The sequence below is a fragment of the Dreissena polymorpha genome, chromosome 6, assembly GCF_020536995.1.
Source record: "Dreissena polymorpha isolate Duluth1 chromosome 6, UMN_Dpol_1.0, whole genome shotgun sequence".
Taxonomy (NCBI): Eukaryota; Metazoa; Mollusca; class Bivalvia; order Myida; family Dreissenidae; genus Dreissena; species Dreissena polymorpha.
This window is the reverse complement of record NC_068360.1, coordinates 66,089,701-66,112,100: the sequence shown is the minus strand read 5'-3', so window position 1 is coordinate 66,112,100 and position 22,400 is coordinate 66,089,701. Positions and strand designations below refer to the sequence as shown.

The window sequence follows — 22,400 nt, the reverse complement described above, 5'->3', positions numbered from 1 at the left end:
GGTACAAGGTCCTCTATGTCAAATACTGCTTATGCTTGTTAAAGAACACAATACGCCAAAATTAATATAACTATGACAGTATTTTAAAATTAACAAGAGATTGCCAAGCAATATTGTCCTATACCGGTGAAACTCTACCATTGTCAGTAAAAAAAAAAAAAAAAAAAAATTTGTTGCCATAGTAACCAGAATTCTTGATGTAGGAACAAAATGAAATGACATGCATAATCTCCATATTGCCATCTATCCATATTTCAAGTTTCATGAAAAAATATGAAGAACAACAAGCATACAGCACCTGTTAAACAACCCATATCTACTTACCACAGGCTGGTTTGTCAGACGCACAAGGTCCTGTATGTTATAGTACTGATGCTTCTCAAAGATCTCAAACAGTTTGTTTGTAACCACGTCCCGCTCATCTCGTATTCTCTTTCCCCCTTCTTTAATCTTCTTTTCATGCTCAATCTGAAACAGAAATAGTTCATACAGAATGTTTAGACCAGGATAGGGAAATAACTTATTATCAAACAAACTATTCCGGTGAATGTTCAAAACTACATCAGAACAAAAGCTTACCATCAAATGTTTACAACTACTCTGGAATAAAATCTTACTATCTGTTGTTTATTTTATTACAAAATACTTGGGATGACAAAATTATTTGAATATTCGATTGAATCGTTAGTATTTGAATGGCAGGTTTGGCATTGGTGTATTCGCAAGTTTAGTATTTCAATTGATTTTGTGCTTTTAAAATAATTATCCGCAAGTTGCTTACTAATTACAACAATAAAAACTGATTGCCAATTGAAATCAAAAGGGATTAACTATACATGCCAGACGTCCCGATCTTGGCGGGACAGTCCTGCTTTTGGGGTGTTTGTCCCGGTGTCCCGATGTGACACTATTTGTCCCGACATTCGTACAAAACGATATACGCTCTATAAGTTCACAATAAAATTCCCTATTCAAGCTACGTCTGGCTTCAACTACCATCGCTAATCCCTTTATTGCCCCCTATTAACAAACCATATCTACTAGTCGAGTGATCCAGTGTTGTTTTTGACACCTTATCAGCGATATATCGGCAAATTATTGATTTTATCGGGCATTCACACCAGGGTATTTTTATGATAAGGGTCGTTAATTGCTAGTGATAGATGCATCTTAGTGCAATAAGCAGATTGCTTTTTGTATTTCAAGGCACAAATCAAGCCCAAAGATGCAATAATTACGCGGTATTCAGTGTATTATATGTCAAACAAATCGAGCGCTGACCGATACCAGAGACATAAATTTACTTTTGTTTTTGACTGATTTTCAGAAAATAATTTGTACATATTGCATCAATCTAAATTTAGAGCTAATGGATGATTGGTTGAATAAAAACAGTGCTCGATGTGCTCACATCCCGTTGAACGTTCCCTTAGTACCAAATGGATTCATCCACATAGTGCACATGTTTGTTTACTTCCGGAAAATGGAGAACGTCTGTGTTCATGCAATTCTAAACACATTTATCGTCAATATTTGCCAGAAATTATGAGGTTTTGTAATTAATTAGCTGAAAACTGACTTCAGTAAAGGTGGCAGGATTGATCGTTTTAGGTGTCCTGTTTTTTGGTCAAATGTCCCGACATTTTTAATGGACTGTCCCGATTTGGACCCGAAAATTTCTGGCATGTATGGATTAACATGTTTGATAGGAAGTTTGACGTGTCAAACTGATAGCGTGCTCTTATCAGCGTCGATTGTGCAGTCGCAATATACACACCCAAAGAAAGGGCCTCAACTTGTGTTTGTCAATATGCTACCAATTAGGGCCTTAAAATGACTAGTGAACAATAGTTAACATGGTGTGATCACAGTTTGAACAGCCATTAAATGTTTGAAGAAGTCAAAGTTGACAAATGATATAAATGTGTGTTTTTATAGAAAATATGCAGTCATCACTAAAATTCTTTGCGATGTATTTTGCATAACCTTTTGAAATGATACTTTTTTGTTGTACACCCACACACATGTTATCGCCATTATAAAATTTATGAAAAAACTCAAATGTTAATGATTACAATTCTATGACTTGTTTTTATCATTTTAATTGTGTCCGATTTGAGTGTCGTTCATAGATTAAGTTCACAACGATAAGATAACTCTATAGCAAAGTTAACAAAAGCAACAATCTTCTAAGGCATCGGCAAATGGTTATAAACAGGGACATATTCAAATTGTTTGTATTAGTTCCTGGTTGCAGATAAAAGAAGGTAATACATTCCAACTGTTTAATGCAAATATTCGAATATTCGATTGAATAGATTTGCGGGTATTCAAATACCGATATAGGTATTCGATGCCATCCCTACAAAATACATTTGTTTTTGCTATTAGATCAATAGCCATGTTTTATTTGGTTTTCATTTTTATTTAGAATCAAAATTAAAACAAGGGCTGTTTGTAAACATGCATGCCCCCCATATGGGCTGTCCGTTGTAGTGGCAGCCATTGTGTGAATACGTTTTTTGTCACTGTGACCTTGACCTTTGACCTAGTGACCTGAAAATCAATAGGGGTCATCTGCAAGTCACGATCAATGTACCTATGAAGTGTCATGATCCTAGGCAAAAGCGTTCTTGAGTTATCATCCGAAAAACATTTTACTATTTTGGGTCACCGTGACCTTGATCTTTGACCTTGTGACCTCAAAATCAATAGGGGTCATCTGCGAGTCATGATCAATCTACCTATGCAGTTTCATGATCCTAGGCATATGCGTTCTTGAGTTATCAACCGAAAACTATTTTACTATTACGGGTCACCGTGACCTTGACCTTTGACCTAGTGACCTCAAAATCAATAGGGGTCATGTGCGAGTCATGATCAATCTACCCATGAAGTTTCATGATCCTAGGCGTATGCGTTCTTGAGTTATCATCCGAAAACCATTTTACTATTTCGGGTCACCATGACCTTGACCTTTGACCTAGTGACCTCAAAATCAATAGGGGTCATCTGCGAGTCATGATCAATCTACCCATGAAGTTTCATGATCCTAGGCGTATGCGTTCTTGAGTTATCATCCAGAAACCATTTTACTATTTTGGGTCACCGTGACCTTGACCTAGTGACCTCAAAATCAATAGGGGTCATCTGCGAGTCATGATAAATGTACCTATGAAGTTTCATGATCCTAGGCCCAAGCATTCTTGAGTTAGCATCTGACAACCACCTGGTGGACGGAACGACAGACCGACCGACAGATCGACCGACAGACCGACATGAGCAAAGCAATATACCCCCTCTTCTTCGAAGGGGGGCATAATTACAAAATCAGATCTTATCTTTGATGTTAACAAGAAATTTGTGTAGCATACACTGTTGCCCCTGCGGAATGCGCTTGTACACATAAATTAGTGTTGTAAATTTATTATTTTAAACAAAGAGTAAAAAAAAATAAAAAAATAAAAAAACCTTTAAAATATATGGGATAAAGAGTCAAAACCTAAATATTACTCTATGCAATTTTTTATGGTGGATATCATCAATAAAGGGAAAATGATCCCACAGGCTTCACTCCATCCATGAGTACATACATTAGCGGCATGGTTGCTGACTGGCTTGTAGGTTGTGACCACACCTGTGATCTGCTTGATTTCACGCTTGGGTTTGTTGGAATCCTCCACATGACGTCTGCAAACAAACAGTTTTAAGTGCAAAACTAATGTATCGTAAATAGAAATGTGGAGAAGATACATCAGTTTCACAGTAAAACCCTCAATTGCTGCAATAAAAAGTATAGAAAATACATGTTACACAGATTTCCATAGATGCCAAAATCCTAATTTAAGTGGAAGCATCATGCATGAATTACTGTGAAGACTGCATATAATGCAACTTTATAGTCTTTAGTTTATATCATTGATGTACAGCACCTGTTGACTATGGCAACATTTTAAAACAATGTTTCAGTATTAAGAGAAAATTTAGGTGTAAGTAGCTACGTGTACACTTAATTTATGGCAATTCTTTATTTTCAAAACTTTGAAGAAAATGTATTCATGAATGCTGTCATTACATTCTTCAGTAAGAACACCTTTTGTCCTTAGTTTACCCCAGACCACGGTTAAATGAGACCTACTTCTTGAGCTGCATGTAAGAACACTTTTTATCCATAGTTTTTCCCAGACCACAATTAAATGGAACGTACTTCTTGAGCTGCATGTAAGAACACTTTTTATCCATAGTTTTCCCCAGACCACAGTTAAATGGGACCTACTTCTTGAGCTGCATGTAAGAACACTTTTTATCCATAGTTTTCCCCAGACCACAGTCAAATGGAATCTACTTCTTGAGCTGCATGTAAAACACTTTTTATCCCTAGTTTTCCCCAGACCATGGTCAAATGGCACCTACTTCTTGAGCTGCATGTAAGAACACCTTTTATCCTTAATTTTCCCCAGACCATGGTCAAATGGAACCTCAGAGCTCCAGATAAGGGTCGTATTTTCGTAATTACGAATTATTTTCAAGTCCGTTACGTATTTATTTTGTCGTACCATTAAGAATTACAAAATCAAGTTACGAATATTATTTTTACATCTGTTCGTTTTGATTTTTAATGAGTTCTTTTCGCGTATTAAAGATCTTTGAGGTGCTTATATAGAATGGTTATCGGGTTTGTTTAACAACGCGCATTTTTTCCAATAAAAGCGGCGTATACAGTCTATCTGTCAAAAAACAATGGCGGCACCCAGAGAGCGTCCTTAAAAAACTGCAAAGCGTCCAAAAACACGCTTTTAACATATTGTACGAAAAGTGAGCCGAAGTTAAATGTTTAGAAAGACATTAAAGAAAAGATCTTATACGATGTTGTATGTTCAGTTGCCGACACAGTCGAAAAAGCTAAACAAAAACGCGACACGACGGGTCCAAACTTAAACAAAAAAAACAACATTGAACGAGTGGAAGGGACAAGTCCCGTGGCTAATCGTGGAAAAGATTGAAGGGGAGACACGTTTTAATTGTGAAATATGTAAAAAATCATCTAAGGCATGCAATCTAAGCACAGTTGTGGCATATTTAGGTATTTGAAAAATAAAATTGTATAATACTGAAAAGACACTGTTGAACTCGTATAAATAAAGTTGCTAGTATGTTTATTTTGATTTATTTTGCATGAAAATATCCATTATTATTTATTTACTTTTTAGGTCATTTAGAAAAAATAAGAATTATTTCCCAAAACTGAGTAGTAACGTTAAGAATTAAATTTCAGAGTTAAGAATTCTTTTTGAAAATCTGGTAGTAATTTAAGAATTTCACAAAACGTTATCTGGAGCTCTGAACCTACTTCTTGAGCTGCATGTAGCTCTTGTCCACCACAGGCTGACACTCTGCCCTCTGTATTACCTTCCCCTCTATGGCAATACGCTCTGTTATCTCGGCTGCTGTGGTTCCCTCACCTTAAAAACACAAAGATACGAGTCTCCCTCTGGGGAAATGGGGCTTTAGACATGTGCGTAAAGTGTCGTTTCAGATAATCCTGTGCATTTTGCACAAGATAATAAGGGACAACACTTTCTGCTAAGACTGAATTTTCGTTTAGAAGAAACTGCCTTGAAATGAAAAAAATCCATTTTAGCCGAACGGGTCGTACCTGATAAGGCTCTTCAGACTGCAAAGGCTAATCTGTGACCACACTTTCCACTTATGCATAAGACCTGTTTTTCCAGAGCCAGGCGTATATACCGGTAGATATTTGCAAGGGTAGATTTCAACATTAACACTCAGAAACTGTAATCAATCAAACCTATGGCATTATACTCTGCTATCGCATTTTTTTTTAACTTTAAGACTTGGAGTAGAGCCTTCTTCTTTCAGCTGGATTTTAAAAATAAAAATGACCCCTACTCTTCTGACACTTTGTCAGGTAAGTTAATTGCAAATAACATTTGGATCACACAGATGCCAGGTGTGGTGGTGCCATGGTAATGACAGCATTTAAATACATTGCATGAGAATAGCTCAACAAACTTGTTGACTTTTATGCACACCAACCAACAGACTGACTGCACTTCCAATAGACTGACTGCACAACCAAAAGGATGACTACAATTTACCTGCTCTCATACGTTGATAAGGAATAATAAAGGTAAACAAGAGTTTTTAAAAGACAGAGTGCTCAACTATTCTTTCCAGTTTGATAGTGTACAGTAAATTGAAGTAAATTGACATAACAACTAGGAAGACATGATTGAAAATAATTATTTGCAGTAGTTAAAGAGGTATAAGGAAACTTAAACCTTAAGATTAATAAATTACAAGAAGAAAAATGGCCATAGCCACTTAACCAAGTTTTCAAAAGTTTACCACTTACTTTAATAACATTTATTTGCAACCCCAAACAAAGTATGTTGTTAAAGTTATCTACACAAACAATTTCAGCGCAAACTTAAGTTATAGGACAGACACCATTTTTGTGGTTGAAGTAAAAGTTACCTTGGCTTGAATCTCAATGTTCTTAAATGCATTACCAGTATAGGTCTCCAAGTAAGATACGTGTACATGTACCTTCACACAAAATTTTACACAATACCTCAGTCCCACATTAAGTTATTTAACCATGTGGCCCATAGGTCTACATGGCAAACCTGCCACAACCAAAGTTTCACCAAGATAAGTAAATTCAAGCTGAAGTTACTGACTGACAAACATAAACCTGAAATTTTCTAACAACAACAAGCGATGTGTTTGTAAAACACTATGTCCCCATATATATGACCTTTGACCTTGAAGGATGACCTTGACCTTTCACCACTGAAAAAGTGCAGCTCCATGAGATACACATGCATGCCAAATATGAAGTTGCTATCTTCAATATTGCAAAAGTTATGGCAAATGTTAAAGTTGGGGCAAACAAACAAACAAACAAACCAACAGACAGGGCAAAAACAACATGCCCCCACTATAGTGGTGGGGGACATAAAAAGAGCATACTTCTGCTTAATTGCTTGTCCGATTTATAGTGCATGTACTTGGTAATTGACCTCATACAAAGAACTGGATTGTGGCATGTGTGTAAAGTGTCGTTCCAGATAATCCTGTGCATTTTGCACAAGATAATCAGGGACAACACTTTCACATCGTGTGAAGTTTCAATTGAATAACGGCAGTAGTAACAGTAATATAGAGATGCTCCACACAAACCTAAACTGACACCAATGCATGGGTGAGTAGTATAGCTAGGACTATTTGGTGATGAAATTTAACCCTTTGCATGCTGGGAAATTTGTCGTATGCTAAAATGCCGTCTGCTGATTTTCTCAAATTAGCCATTTCTTCGATTTTTTTCAACGAATACAATCAGAATAGCAAACAGTTTAGATCCTGATGAGACGCCACGTTCTGTGGCGTCTCATCTGGATCCAAACTGTTTGCAAAGGCCTTCAAAATTCGGTTCCAGCGCTTAAAGGGTTAAATTTTATGCCAACTTTCTTGAAAGCACTATCCAAAACTACTAATACAATAATGTGAGTCTCTGTCTAAACCAAAAACAAAAACATTTTGATTTTGTTTGCAATATACAATTACTCAATTAAAGCTGTGCAATCCAATGAGCCTTCCGAACTTAATGCAAGTGCGTAAAGTGTTATTCCAGATCAGCCTGTGACATGTCTGCACAGGCTAATCAGATATGACACTTTTGGCCTAAAATGGTTTTTTGTTTAGAAAATACTTCCTTTAAACGAAAAACTCCATAAAAGCATGGTGTCTTCCAAGATTAGCCTGTGCAGACTGCACAGGCTAATCTGGGAAGACACGTCACCCACATGCATTAAGCCGCATTTCCACAGAATACTCGAATTACATATTTCTTTTCTTCGGACATTTTGTTACTGAAATAGGCAACATTGTTAACCTGTACATATTCAAAGTCAAAAATATTATTTTCTTGGATATAAGCATTTGTTTATTCTTGTGTCTAAGTATATACCTTTGTTCTCTGAGAATACAACCAAGTTTTGGTTCCCTACACCAGTCAACTTGAACTTGTGCTCCTTGGGCGTGGCGGTCCCTCTGCCGGGAACCTGTACCTGAGCCTGGGCCTCATTCATGGAGAATGTCACCTCGGGCTGGGCACCAGGGATCCTGAAAATAAATGTTAACCTTTTTATTTTACCTTGATTGCATTAAAAGCCCAAAGCTTATTGAAACGCCCTCAAGTCTGTTTCCTGGGTTGAACCAGTACTTGATGTCTTTGAGGGAGATCTAAAGAACACTCACACAACATTTTCCAATCAAGGACAACATTTTCCCCTAAACTGGATTTTTCTTTAAGAAAAGACTTCCTCTACACACAAAAAATATTAAAAGTGAAAGGAATCCTCCCTGATAAGCTTGTGCAGACTGCACAAGTTCAAAATTTAATTGCTAATAAAGGTCCCATAACTCTGGTAATATAGAACATCGATGAACCAATATATAAAGTTGTGCAAGTCCATATGCTGGGTGAAATGTTTGCAAAGTTTCATTCCTGTAGCACCAATACTTTTTAGTTCTGCATGACACATACAAATCAGACAGACCAAAACAAATGGACAGATAATGGTAAATCTATGTCCCACCTTCATAAAGTAGGATCATTAAAAAAACTGACACAATTTTATATGCACAGCTTCATGCAACAAGGACTAATGAATGATAGTTATCCCCATGCTTTTGAAAAGCGTGGGAATATTGTGGTTATCTCCAACGTCTGTCTGTCCGTCCGTCCTGGCCACTATCTCCTCCTACACTATTAGCACTAGAACCTTGAAACTTACACACATGGAAGCTATGAGCATATGAGCGACCCTGCACTATTTGGAATTTTGATCTGACCCCTGGGTCAAAAGTTATGGGGGTTGGGGTGGGGCCGGGGCAGAGATTTTTACTCATTTTTTTAGGTCATTTTACTATGATTTCTTCATTTCTACACCGATTGTTTTCAAATTGATACCGAACCTCTCTTATGACAATACGGTCAATCTAAACTATGCATGGCCCCATTACCAACCCTGGGGCGCCCCGCCCTCAAAGGCCACGCCCATCCAAAATTGCTGTTTACTATAATTTCTTCATTTCTGCACGGATTCACTTCAAATTGATACTGAACCTCTCTTATGACAATACAGTCAGTCTCAACTATGCATTGCCCCATTACCAACCTTGGGGTGCCCCGCCCACATAGGCCACGCCCACCCAAAATTGCCTTTTACTATAATTTCTTTATTTCTACAACCATTTACTTCAAATTGATACTGAACCTCTCTTATGACAATAAGGTCAATCTCAACTATGTATGGCCCCACTAACAACCCTGGGGCGCCCGTCCACATAGCCCACGCCCACCCAAAATTGCCTTTTACTATAATTTCTTCATTTCTCAACCGATTCACATTTAAATTGATACTGAACTTCTCTTATGACAATACGGTCAATCTCAACTATGCATGGCCCCATTACCAACCCTGGGGCGCACCTGGGTCAAACATGCGGCGTGGGGATACTTGTCGGCCTCTGCCGCGCCATTTCTAGTTTGAAGATTGTATGCTGAAAAGTGAAGTTATTTCTCACACAATTTTGTACCCATAGCAGGCCTTTTCCGCCCTATGCCACAGGTCCGAATATGGGCCCCATTCCCAATGCAAATCTGGTTGTTTTTTTCCCAATTAATTTTTTTTTCCCAATTCCAACTTCCAAGGGTTGCAAAGTTGATATTTTTTCGGCTGCTAAAAGTCATAAGTAACGTTACCTTAATCCGCAAACTAAACGTTGGAGAAAACCTGCTTGTTTTGAGCCTGGCTTTGTTTCGATCAATAGTGCGCGCACTGTGCAGGTAATCATTAATCATCAAAATGGCGTCTCCCAAAGCAAATATTACGTTGCTAAAATAAGAAAACAAGATTCCAAAAATACCCAAACTATTTTGTCCCTTTTCAACAAGCAAAAAACAAACAAACAACATCAGGTTAGGTTAGTAAAAGAATGCAACAAAATATTTCTAGTAATAAAGGAAGATCGTTATAAATGATTTCTGTAATTCAACAACAAGATGCGACATAGGATATTTTATTTCGATATCTGAAATTGATTAAATATCGATTCATTTGTTTGTAATTGTGTAATAAAATAACTTGTATATTCTTCTTATTTTAAGGCATTACAGCAGTCCTAAAATCTTGAAGGGATCTTTTCAAGGTTTGGTAAATTGACAAAATTGAAAAATGTTGTTTCAGATTCGCAAATTTTCGGTTAAGTTATGATATTTGTGAGGAAACAGTATTACTGAACATTTGCCATTGTCTAATACAGCCATTATACATGTATGCATCTTTTGACGATTTAAAAACCTAACAATTATAAAGCGTTGCAATGCAAAACGATTGAATAATTTGGAGAGTTCTGTTGTTGTCTTTTAAATTTGTGAAACTACGAAGATTGCTTATATAACGTATAAAATACGCAATGTATGCTTGGCAGGATAGCTCAGTTGGCTAATGCGTTTTTACTTCAGGATTCCGGGGGTCACTGGTTCGAGCCCTGCTGCGGGCTACTATTGTTTTCCTTTTTTAAATTTTATTTTTGATTTTTTACTCGAGCTTTTAAAATTTAATGTTTACATTTATCAATATAAAGCATTTAATGACAAACTTCAAAACATGCCAAAATCTGTGAAAAGGATCCTTTAAACATGCATGCATTATGCCCAATTTATATTTTATTAACATACACTGTAGGCATGGTAATGTACACTTATAATCACAAATGTTTATAATATTTTGTAAATTTTAATAATATGGTTACAAAATAGTCGTTATTGACCACTTAACGGCTTCCTTTAAATATACAAAACACTATTATTAACATAAAATCATTTTTCCCAATTGAGCCAGTTTTGCGAATTAATTTTTTTTCCCAAAATGGGATTTTTCACGACATGAAATTCCCAAAATTCCAGAGTTGCGTTTTCCCAAAATGGAGCGGAAAAGGCCTGCATAGACAGATGGACATACAGACGTTCAAGCATAGTGAATCAACTTTATTCCTGTTTGATTTGTTGCAGTTGGGTATAAAAACAGTTAATCATACTGCTACATGGATATCTGACTGTAACAACACTGCATAGTCTGGGATCATCCTAGACCAAAATTTTAGTAAGAAGTGACTTCTCATTCCAATTTTATTAGGGAGAAGTGAGCCGGCCTTTGATCAAACACGTAAAGGTACTTTAATACTAATGTTTCACAATTAATAAACATACATATATCTAAAATAAAATATGCTGAAACACGAACTAAACATTTTACTTTAAACTGCCATCATGATGTTATAGAGATATTGCTCTCCTAAGAACTGTAAAACATGTGTTTGTTTTGGCCAAAATACCCATTTCATTAATATGTTATAACTACTTAAGCCAAGAGCCTGAGGATGTAGGATAAAAGGAATATAGGGCAGAGCCCTAGCATATTGTTCTTTTTTTTTAGACTTTTAGGTGCAATTTTGGTTAGTAGATTGCGAAATATTGTCAACCAGACCATCCGTAATACTGAATGTTTATTCGTCATTCTATAAAAATGTTATTAAGAACGTCGAAAATAATTAAAATCGTCGAACCATATCTGAAAACGACTGTCCGAATACATGTCGATAAACGTCTTTTGCACATGAAGTAAAATATGCATATCGTTTGACTACAGAAAATGAAAACCAGTCACCTGTAACCTAGCAAATATGCAATCAATATATTATTTGGTTGACATGTTGCTTTAAAATATAATATCGCAGTGCTTTACTTTGCTAAAAGATAGTTTAAAATTGCAAGATGGCGGACATTAGCAACATTCATAGATTGTACGGTTTTTGGACAGAAGCGAAGAGGTTTCATCAGTTACTGCTCATGTCAGTGCCAGCCGCTTACCAATCGGGAATCAATCAATAAAAGACCGGGCAATGTCTCATGGTGATATGATAAACGCATAACAATCAAAATACAAATACTATATTTTCTTAATGCTATATTTTATCCCCTTCGGCACAATAAGTCACTATAAAGCAGTTGGTTATTTCTCTTTGATTTTTATAGCATATGCACATTTTTAACTGAATTTAAATTGGCAATTGATCCCAATTAATTCCGCATTATGCACCAGTCTCAATTTGCAAATTGTTCTCACGACAGAGAGTAACGTGTACTCTTAAAGGGGCCTTTTCACAGATTTTGGCATTTTTTGAAGTTTGTCATAAAATGCTTTATATTGATAAATGTAAACATTGGATCTTAAAAGCTCTAGTAAAAAATCAAGAATAAAATTTAAAAAAGGAATAAAAAGTAGCCGGTACCAGGGCTCGAACCAGTGACCCCCGGCGTCCTGGAGTTAGTCTGAAGCAAAAGCGCATTAGCCCTCTCGGCTATTCCGCCGGATATACCCAAGGCAAGTATTTTATACCTTATATAAGCAATCTTTGTAGTTTCGTAAATTTAAACGACAACAACAGAACTCTCCAAATTATTCAATCGTTTCGCGTTGCAACGCTTTATAATTTTTAGGTTTTCAAATCGTCAAAAGATACATATAATGGTTACATTGGACTATGGTAAATGTTCAGTAATACTGTTTCCTCACAAATATCATAACTAAAAGGAAAATTTGCGAATCTGGAACGACTTTTTTCAATTTTGTCAATTTACCAAACCGTGAAAAGATCCCTTTAAAAACCTCCTGAACATTTCTTGGGAGATTCTTCAACAATACATGTTTATGTTCTATGCTGGCCATAGCTTAATTATTTCAAGATTTGTTGTTGTGTTTTATTTGATTATACATAAATTGATGTAACACACCATAACATTCTGAAATAACCTAAATTGTAATTCTCCCAAGTGTCGCGTGCCGGTAATTCTTATGTTTGAATGACGTCATTGACTTTTAATGGAATGTTCCCACATGCTTTTTACTGCGTTTTTGGATTAAACTTTTAATTTGTAAGTCTGTTTCTCTGTTTGTGATTTTTGTTAAGATCATTACTCAAATATATTATGACTGAAATTTAGCAGAGAGATTCAGACTGTTTTAAGTTGTACAAAACGTCAAGCATAACAATAAATGACCAAAATGTGAACAATGGCTGTATTGGTTCCCGGCAGCCTTGACAAATAACAAGAGCCGATTGAAAAACTGTTAACGAGGTCGGGAGCCTGGCATTCTATACATAGATTTTGTTTTCACTTTGATGTAATCAGAAAGCAATATCAAGCACCTCTAGGATGATCCCTGCATAAAATATTTTTTTATATCACTTCATCAGAAAGTTAAAATATCAGTTGATGTATAAAGGTAGGTCATTTTACTCGGAATAAACAATAAAATCATCATTTCAGTGAAATATAATCAGATTCAACAAAACTAACAATTTGATACAAAGATGTTAAATATATTTGACACAAAAAGCAAAAAAAACAAGAGGGCCATGATGGCCCTGAATTGCTCACCTGACTAACCAATACAATCCCAACCCAGTTTTCATCAAGATAAACATTCTGACCAAATTTCATAAAGGTTGGATAAAAACTGTGACCTCTATTGTATACACAAGGTTTTTCTAATATTTGAGCTATTGACCTAGTTTTTGACCCCAGGTGACCCAAATAAAATCCCAACCCAGATTTCATAAAGACAAACATTTTGAACAAATTTCATGAAGATTGGATGAAAACTGTGACCTCTATTGTCTACACAAGGTTTTTCTATTATTTGACCCAGTGACCTAGTTTTTGACCCAAGATGACCCAAATACAATCCCAACCCAGATTTCATCAAGATAAACATTCTGACCAAATTTCATAAAGATTGGATGAAAACTGAGACCTCTATTGTCTATACAAGGTTTTTCTATTATTTCACCTAGTGACCTAGTTTTTGACCTAGTGACCTAGATTTTGACCCCAGATGACCCAAATACAATCCCAACCCAGATTTCATCAAGATAAACATTCTGACCAAATTTCATAAAGATTGGATGAAAACTGTGACCTCTATTGTCTTCACAAGGTTTTTCTATTATTTGACCTTGTTTTTGACCTAGTGACCTAGTTTTTGACCCCTGATGACCCAAATACATTCCCAACCCAGATTTCATCAAGATAAACATTCTAACCAAATTTCAAAAAGCTTGAATGAAAACTGCGACCTCTATTGTCTACACAAGGTTTTCTATTATTTGACCTAAATTTTGACCTAGTGACCTAGTTTATTTTACCCCAGATGACCCAAATACAATCCCAACCCAGATTTCATCAAGATAAACATTCTGACCAAATTTCATAAACATTTGATGAAAACTTTGACCTCTACTGCCTACACAAACAAATTATTGATGATTTTTCAATTATTTGACCTAGTGATCTACGTTTTGACCCCAGATGACCCAAATACAATCCCAACCCAGATTTTATCAAGATAAACATTCTGACCAAATTTCATAAAGATTGGATGAAAACTGTGTCCTCTATTGTCTACACAAGGTTTTTCTATAATTTGACCTATTATGTGACCTAGTTTTTGACCTAGTGACCTTGTTTTTGATCCTAGATGACCCAAATACAATCCCAACCCAGAGTTCATCAAGATAAACATTCTGACAAAATTTCATAAAGATTGGATGAAAACTGTGACCTCTACTGTCTACACAAACAAATTGTTGACGGACGGACGCACGCACACACAACGGACGCCGGACATCACACGGTCACATAAGCTCACCATGTCACTTGGTGACAGGTGAGCTAAAAATATTAACGTACAAATATTGAATCTAAGTGCTCGTTACGTCAGTTTTAAAACACCAAAAATCATATTCATTCCCACTAAAAATGCAGAAATAAATATTTCTTTTGAAATGTTAAAGTAGAGGTATGATAAACACAAAAAGAGGCTACTACCTGATCACTTGCAATATATCAGTCTCCTCGCAAATAAAATAACAGCTCAACAAGCCTCCTCGTTATTTTATTCTAAGCCTAGTCTCATATATTCCAAAACTATCAGGCAGTGACCTGTTTTTCACACTCAATTGGTCATTGTGAGCTCAGGTACTACTTAAATGTATCCCTGGTACTCTTAAGAATACTAAAATGCACCCTGGGTACGGAAAATATACTGAAACATACCCGGGAATACCAACACTAAATTGATCATTGGCAGCTATTTTTTTCTAATTAATTATGTTCATATTTAGGTCAATATTCTGTAAAATGACCTCTATATTATTGAAACTACTACTAAAAGAGCATGTTGAGGCAGGTTTTGTTCAAAGAAAATTTTGTTTCTTATTCCGTAGCGCGTTTTATGACATCAGATTCCGGGCGGGAATAAAACTTGGGTATAGTCTAAATTGGCCTGGTACGTGTTTGTATATTTTCTGTACACGTGGTACATGTAAGTATACTTAAAAGTACCTGGGGTAACATGTAAGTACTAACCGAGCTGACAATGACCAATTGAGGGTTATTCACTATGTATAAAACTGCATGACTGTGTAAACATACTTTGTGCTGATGATCTTCAACTTGCCCACCTCTCCCTTTCCAGAGGCTCTCTTCCACTTTTCAGAGAGGTACTTTGGGACCTAAAAACACAGAATGTGAGGCTCGGTCTGGGAAAACTGGGTTTAATGCATGTGCCTCATGTGAGATCCCAGATTAGCCTGTCCAGTCGGCACAGGCTAATCAGCAATAAATCTTTCCGCTTTTATTGAATTTTCCGTTCCAAATAAGGTCTTATTTGTTTTATCAGAATTTAATATTAGTACTTAGTAATTTACGTCATAAACGATGCCACCACCCAATTTAATTACAAAAAAATTAGTATTTATGTTTGTTTCAAAGTAAACAGCAGTATTTGTGGTGGGCCACTTATGTAATGTTTTCTTTGTTCAGTCCACACCTTAGTAGCATCGCTATTAAATGAATATACAGATTATTAAAAATCTTTAATTTCTATTTTGTTCAAAATAAATTTTATTTAAATTTGTTAATATTGATTTTTCAGGTGTGGAATGAACAAAGAAAACATTACATAAGTGACCCACCACAAATAAAACAATGAGACTTGAAAATTAACATTGTTTAGTTCTTATACACACTATAAATAACGAAAGTAGATTGATCATTATATATATAAAATATATCGTCGCTGTCGTTCTCAAACCTTGTAGCTACAAAACGCCAAGTTTTCAGGAGAGAGAAAAAACCGTCTCATTTTTTTATAACGATGTTTTAGAAATAGAAATTCTGTAAAAATACCAAACAAATGAAGCTGCAAAATACGGTATAAGCCGTAGACGCGTAAGTCATTCTGATAAGTCATACTGATGTTCAGAAATGGTAGCTACGATATTTTGTCACCTCAGTTGTGTCATTTGTATGAGCACGGAGCGTCCGAGGTATAAGGTATGACAATTCGTCCTGATAGGAAACCTTGTAGCTGCAAATATAAAAACGTTTTTGTCAAATTTGTACAAACGAAATGACGTACCTTTAGATGAAATGACGTCGCTACGACTTTTTGCCGGAAAAAAGACAACAATAAAGCTACAACATTTCGTCACATGCATTTTTCAAGGGCTCTGATTGGCGTAGAGCTACGAGATATAGCACAAAACACGCGCCAGACTTCATATATTCGGAAAAGACGAAAAAACATTTTTGAAAATTTTGGAGCTACGAGGTTTGAGAACGACAGCGACGATATACAATTCACTAAGCATGCACAATTTGCATTCCTGGGTTTACCACGTGACAATGATGATCAATCTACTGGCGTATACTGATAGTTACCTGGTACCGGTACCCAGTTCAATTTATTACCGAATATACTGAAAACACGAAAACTTAACAACTTTTGTCAGGTAATGTTATATACTAGTCATGATATTTTAATCAATATAAACTAATAATTGTAAAAAAATACGGTATTTTAGAACTTTTCTTTTTTCGTCATTCGTGGGTAACAGTACCTTTATAGTAACTGTTGGAATAAAACTTATAAAAGTGATTTCAATATTATATTAACTATGGAGCTTGAAATGGGTGGTGAAATAATTCATGACAATTTTGTTTAATCGAAAACCTTCTATTGGGAATTGTAGGCAGTCATTTAGGAAAAAAATATACTTTTTGAAATTAAGAATTGAGCCAAATTTAGACCCCAAATGCAACCCCTAATAAGACCCTAAAAAAACATGCACTGTATTAACTGCATGCATTACCAGCATTTCATATAATAAGCATGGTTGTACATGGTTGACCACTAACTTGTCTAAGTGTGACAGGACTTGCCAGCTACAGGACTTCTCCATATTGTTAACATTTAATTTAAAGTATGTTATTTTAAAATTGCAAAATAAATTATTAAGTATGAGTCTGAACTTTATGAACAATGATTAAATTTACCTTTGAGTTTGGGACAGTGGTCTTTCTAGCTGCATGCATTGAAAACACAGTATTTTTTTCCACCATTTTGGTAATGGGGCCTGGCCCCTTTGGATTGGGAAAAATCGTGTTGTGTTGACTAATTTTGAGAAATGAATATTGTTGATTTTATGCTTACAAATACATAAAATTGATAATAAAAGTGATTTCAATATAATATTTTCAAAGGTTCAACTTATAGAGGTGGATTTTAAGATGAAAGACATGTTTAGAGTTGTTGAAGATGTATTCTTTTTCGGGAATCTTCAATGTGGGAAGTTTAGGTCCCATTTAGAAAAAAATACATACTTTATTCCATTGGTCCTACCGGACCCAAATTGGAACATAACAAGAGATGTGTTTGTCAGAAACACAATGCCCCCTACTGTGCCGCATTGAAATAAAATTTCTATTTATCATTTGGCAGGTATAGAAATCATCTCCCTTTAAAGGTTATTACTTCCCTTGAATTTTGTCCAATCCAACCGGGGTGGGGGGGTGGGGGGGGTGGGGGGTGGGGAGGGTCTCACAGTCGATTATGACCATGTCAGTTATCACTGACAACCAAGGCCCGTGGTTTAAAAGAGATCATAGCCAGAGTTGATCATGTATCTATGGACATAAGTCCACAGGTATGTAATGAACATCAAAGAAATTATAATTATAGCATTTAAAAAAAACTTTGAAAAATCAATCATTTGGGTTATTAATAATCAAAATAATAAATCTGTACAGTAACTGTGAAAAGAACTTCAATTCTTGGTAAGGAAATATATAATACTGTGAAACCATTTATTTTCGACAGCACAAAATTTCGTCATTTTTATAAAAATGACGATTTCGTCAGCACTTAAATTCGCTGATTTCTGATTTTGCATTTTAAAAAAATGCGTCAGTCAATATCCGATTTGTGTGTAATACATATTCGCGATCAATCGCAGTTGCAAAAAATCGTGGTACGAATGCGGGAACACACTTGAGAATCACTGCAGGAGGTGGGGCCTGTTTGTCACATGCCAATTATCTAGTCTTTTGTTATCAAGGGACAGTAATGGACCCTCTTAATGTATGCCATTAACAAGTTCATTGTTATGATTAGCGGACAAGTGGGATCGAATAACCGTTAACGAGTGTTTGTAACAACGAGGCCAATTGCCAATTGGGTATGTGTTCTAGTTGGTATGATTTTTATTAAAATGCTGTCAATACCGTTTTAAAACTGTTTGTGTTATATGATAGTTCCAGTTTGTTAAGTGTTTTTTTTTCAAATAAAATGCTTTTTTTATTCTGATATCAACATTAAAATTAGAAACTCTATGTGTGTGTTTGTTCTTAAAAAGTAAACTACCGGTATATAAATCAATAATGTCAATAATTTAAAAATAAATAAATTGATACATATAAAATAGTAATAAGTGTGGTTAAACGCAAACAATCAAACAACAAACAGCAATTAAAATATTCTTTATTAATTTGTGATAAATACGCATGTTGATCACGCATCGTCATCTTTTCATTTGGTTTATTGTCTTTCATCGGCATTCGCTGCGTGATGGCTAATATGCAACACCCCTGAAAAACACAATGCACCTAATGGGTAATAAAGTTATAAACAATTAGCGCTAATTCATTACCATTCTACATAAACAAAGTCAACGCATTCGATACAGCTGTAATGCACACGCGTTTTAAAGAAGTGTCACGTGTCAGTTAAGTACCTTGTGTAATCTACATCCCTTTGTGTCAAAACCGGATTAATCTTGATTATGAAACAGCAGTGAATGTCTGCATGGATTATGTTGGAATTTAATGCCTCATGTCTACGGTAAAGTTTTAAAATATTATTCAACTTGGTGTTTGTTTTTGTTCAAACATAGAGCATGATTGTTCGTTAGGATCTTAAATTCGCCGATCGGTCGACTGACAAAATTTATGAAAATTAATGCCTGACGATTAATACCGTAATAACTCTATGTTTTTGGACACTCTAAGTTTTCGGACACCCCCTTTTTTAGCAAAAATAATTATTTTTCATGACTCTTAATTTTTGGACACACGATTGTTCGTCCATTATTTATGTCTCTAAGTTTTCGGACATAATATTTTACAGCGCTATTTTACCAAATTTCGGTCCTGTTTTCGATATCTAATGACTCTTCAATCATGGGGTTTTACAATTAGATTAACATCATAAAACATGGAAGGTGCATGCCTGAGGGCAACGGACCATTACATTGCGTTATTGGGTAGATAACCTTGTAAACCGGTATTAAAAAATGGTTTCGCCCGATAGCATAAGCGTTATGACAAATACTAAAAGCTTCAAAATGTGATGCACCCTATTGGAAGTTTTACGAACAATGGAAGGTGTTAGAAAACAACTACCGGTATCTGAAATGAAAAAACAAAGAATTCATAGTTTGCTTTTTGCGTTAATTACAGGTTCATACTAGCGAGTATCGGTACGTCACATTCTCTTTGAACTCGTTGGTCAAAGTACAACCCTGTAGTAACTTTCTGTCAAATAAATTAAGCATTTAAAACTATTTAAAATGCAGTGCAAATATATATAACTGTAATTTATACTACACGGCATGGTATTTTACAAGCGCATGCTATAACCGACAGTCGTTGATACAATTGACGCTATTTTCGGACACTTCAATTTTCGACTCTCAGTTTTCGGACACCTGCATTTTGTGAATATTTTTCGTATCTATGTTTTCGGACACGAAAATTTTTTATTATTTTTAAGTGTCCGAAAACATAGAGTTATTACGGTAATGGTTTCACAGTATGAGATTTATAATTTATATAAATTACTACCCTTGAAAATAATTGTCTGTAACAAATCTCTATTTTTAGTAGCAAATAATTAAAAACCACTACCGTGACTGTAGATTCACCACTCAAAATGTGCAGCTCCATGAGATACACATGCATGCCAAATATATAAAGTGGCTATGTTCAATATTGAATAATTTTCTCACTTTTTAAAGCTTTGAACTTCCCTTAAATCTGTATTTTTTACCGTAGACCGTAAAGGATAACCTTGACCTTGACCTTTTACCACAATGTGTTTGTCAGAAACACAATGCCGCCTACTGCGCCGCTTTGATTTATTTAACAAAAATATATACGTGGGCAGGTCAGATAACTATGTCCATTTAAAGCTTATTATTTCCCTTGACTTTGTTTTTTCGACCCTAGACCTTGAAGGATGATGTTCACCTTGAAATTTTACCACTCAAAATGTGCAGCTCCATGAGATACACATGCATGCAAAATATCAAGTTTCTATCTTGAATAATGCAAAAGTTATGGCCAAAGTAATAGTTTTTTTCTCGGACGGACTGACAGACAGTTAAACTGCTATATGCCACCCTACAGGGGGCATAAAAATCACTGAAACATATTTGGCTGGTTGTGTTAATGTAATGATGAGTAATGAATTCAAAGTTTGGTCGGGACCTTTTATATCAAAGTTTTACCTTGACCTATGATCTAGAGAGCCTGGTGATACACAAGAAACACGGTTTCCTGTAGCTAGTGAAACTTCAGCGTACAGTTTATATAGTATTGACAGACCTGTACGCTGAAGCCAACCCCATATCGAAAGTCAACCAGAGACATAACATATTTATGTCCCGCTATAAATCAAAGAAAGCTCATTTTCTTGGAAACATTTCTACATATATTGGTGAATGAATATAAATTACTGCATCGGGGAATATTTTATGGTTCAAATGTTTCAGATGCATCTTACAATAGATGAAAATAGCTCTCATCAGTCTGAAATTCACAAATTTGACACCATTGTCGCTTTGTCACATGACGAGTTTTCATTTGGATACTTTCGGATCGACCTTGACATTTTATGCTGAAATTGTAAACATTACTTTCATTTTCTGAAATCTATTATTTGTGATTAACAACTAACGTCTGGTGGATTATACGACTGATTTCAGTGTGAATCAGGTAGTTTTAAATAATATTTACTTTGAGTTTGTATTTACACTACAAATTGTTTGCAACATAAGCCAGAATAATCTAAAATACCGAGAAATGTCATTCTGAATTTGAAAACACTTGAGCACATGGTATGTTACTAAAAATAGAAATAATGTCATATTACCGTGAAATCTCGGGAGATTCGCATTTCAAGAAAGTCTGTCACATCGCTGTTTTTCTCGATATGTAAGAGCAGAAAAGATAAATTTTAAATGATTAAGATAGTAGTTTGTGAAAGAATATATCAGTTAAATGAGAAAAATGTCAATCTTTCCGATCAAGGGGTTGATTTGGGCCAATAACTGCTTTTAAAAGCTGTTTTGGACAGGTCTTTGTTAACTGTCAACTTTTTGGGAATTTCTGGTTGACTTTCCTAATGGGGTTGGTCCATAACTATAAAGTCCCGCCAGTCAAAAATCATAAAAAGCGACATTTAAAGTTATGGTAGCCAGAACTAGGTTTCCTGATATTGAACATTTTTGGTTTGTTGTTTTTTTTAAATTGCATCAAATGATGAAGTCAGAAATCTCGAGCTGAGAGAGACTTATGTTCACACAGACATACACTTAACCAGTTGGAAATTTGAGTTTAATGAATGCCGTTTTTACTAAAGCTATTGGTGATGTTAACATTCAATATAGCATATCCGAAATGTTTATTATCCGAATATAGTCCTACCGGAGAATGATATTAATGTAACAAACGCACGATCCATGTTACCTTGACCAACCATACACCTCTTTCTGCGGCTCTTAGGTCAACATCTCGAAGTGGCCGAGCGCTTTCTTCTTCGGGCGGCTGAGACATTTTTATGTAAAAGTCACCTGCTTGCTTTTCCTTTCTTGTTGTTGTTGTTTTAAGAAGTTGTTGTTGTTAT

General features: G+C 35.5%; 1 protein-coding gene across 4 annotated transcripts in view; it reads right to left on the bottom strand.

Moving 5' to 3' along the window:
- Positions 1–22,387, bottom strand: part of LOC127834235 (general transcription factor IIF subunit 2-like) — a 42,102-nt gene extending 19,715 nt beyond the window's left edge. For all 4 annotated transcript variants that reach the window (XM_052359909.1, XM_052359910.1, XM_052359912.1 and 1 more), the window contains exons 1-6: positions 22,244–22,387; positions 15,590–15,669; positions 7,994–8,148; positions 5,351–5,462; positions 3,594–3,690; positions 325–468 (exon numbers count right to left, since the gene is read on the bottom strand). In XM_052359909.1, coding sequence (XP_052215869.1) covers positions 325–468; positions 3,594–3,690; positions 5,351–5,462; positions 7,994–8,148; positions 15,590–15,669; positions 22,244–22,330 — 675 coding nt within the window. In that variant the 5' untranslated portion in view covers positions 22,331–22,387. The remainder of the gene's footprint in view (positions 1–324; positions 469–3,593; positions 3,691–5,350; positions 5,463–7,993; positions 8,149–15,589; positions 15,670–22,243) is intronic.
- Positions 22,388–22,400: the final 13 nt, after the last annotated feature.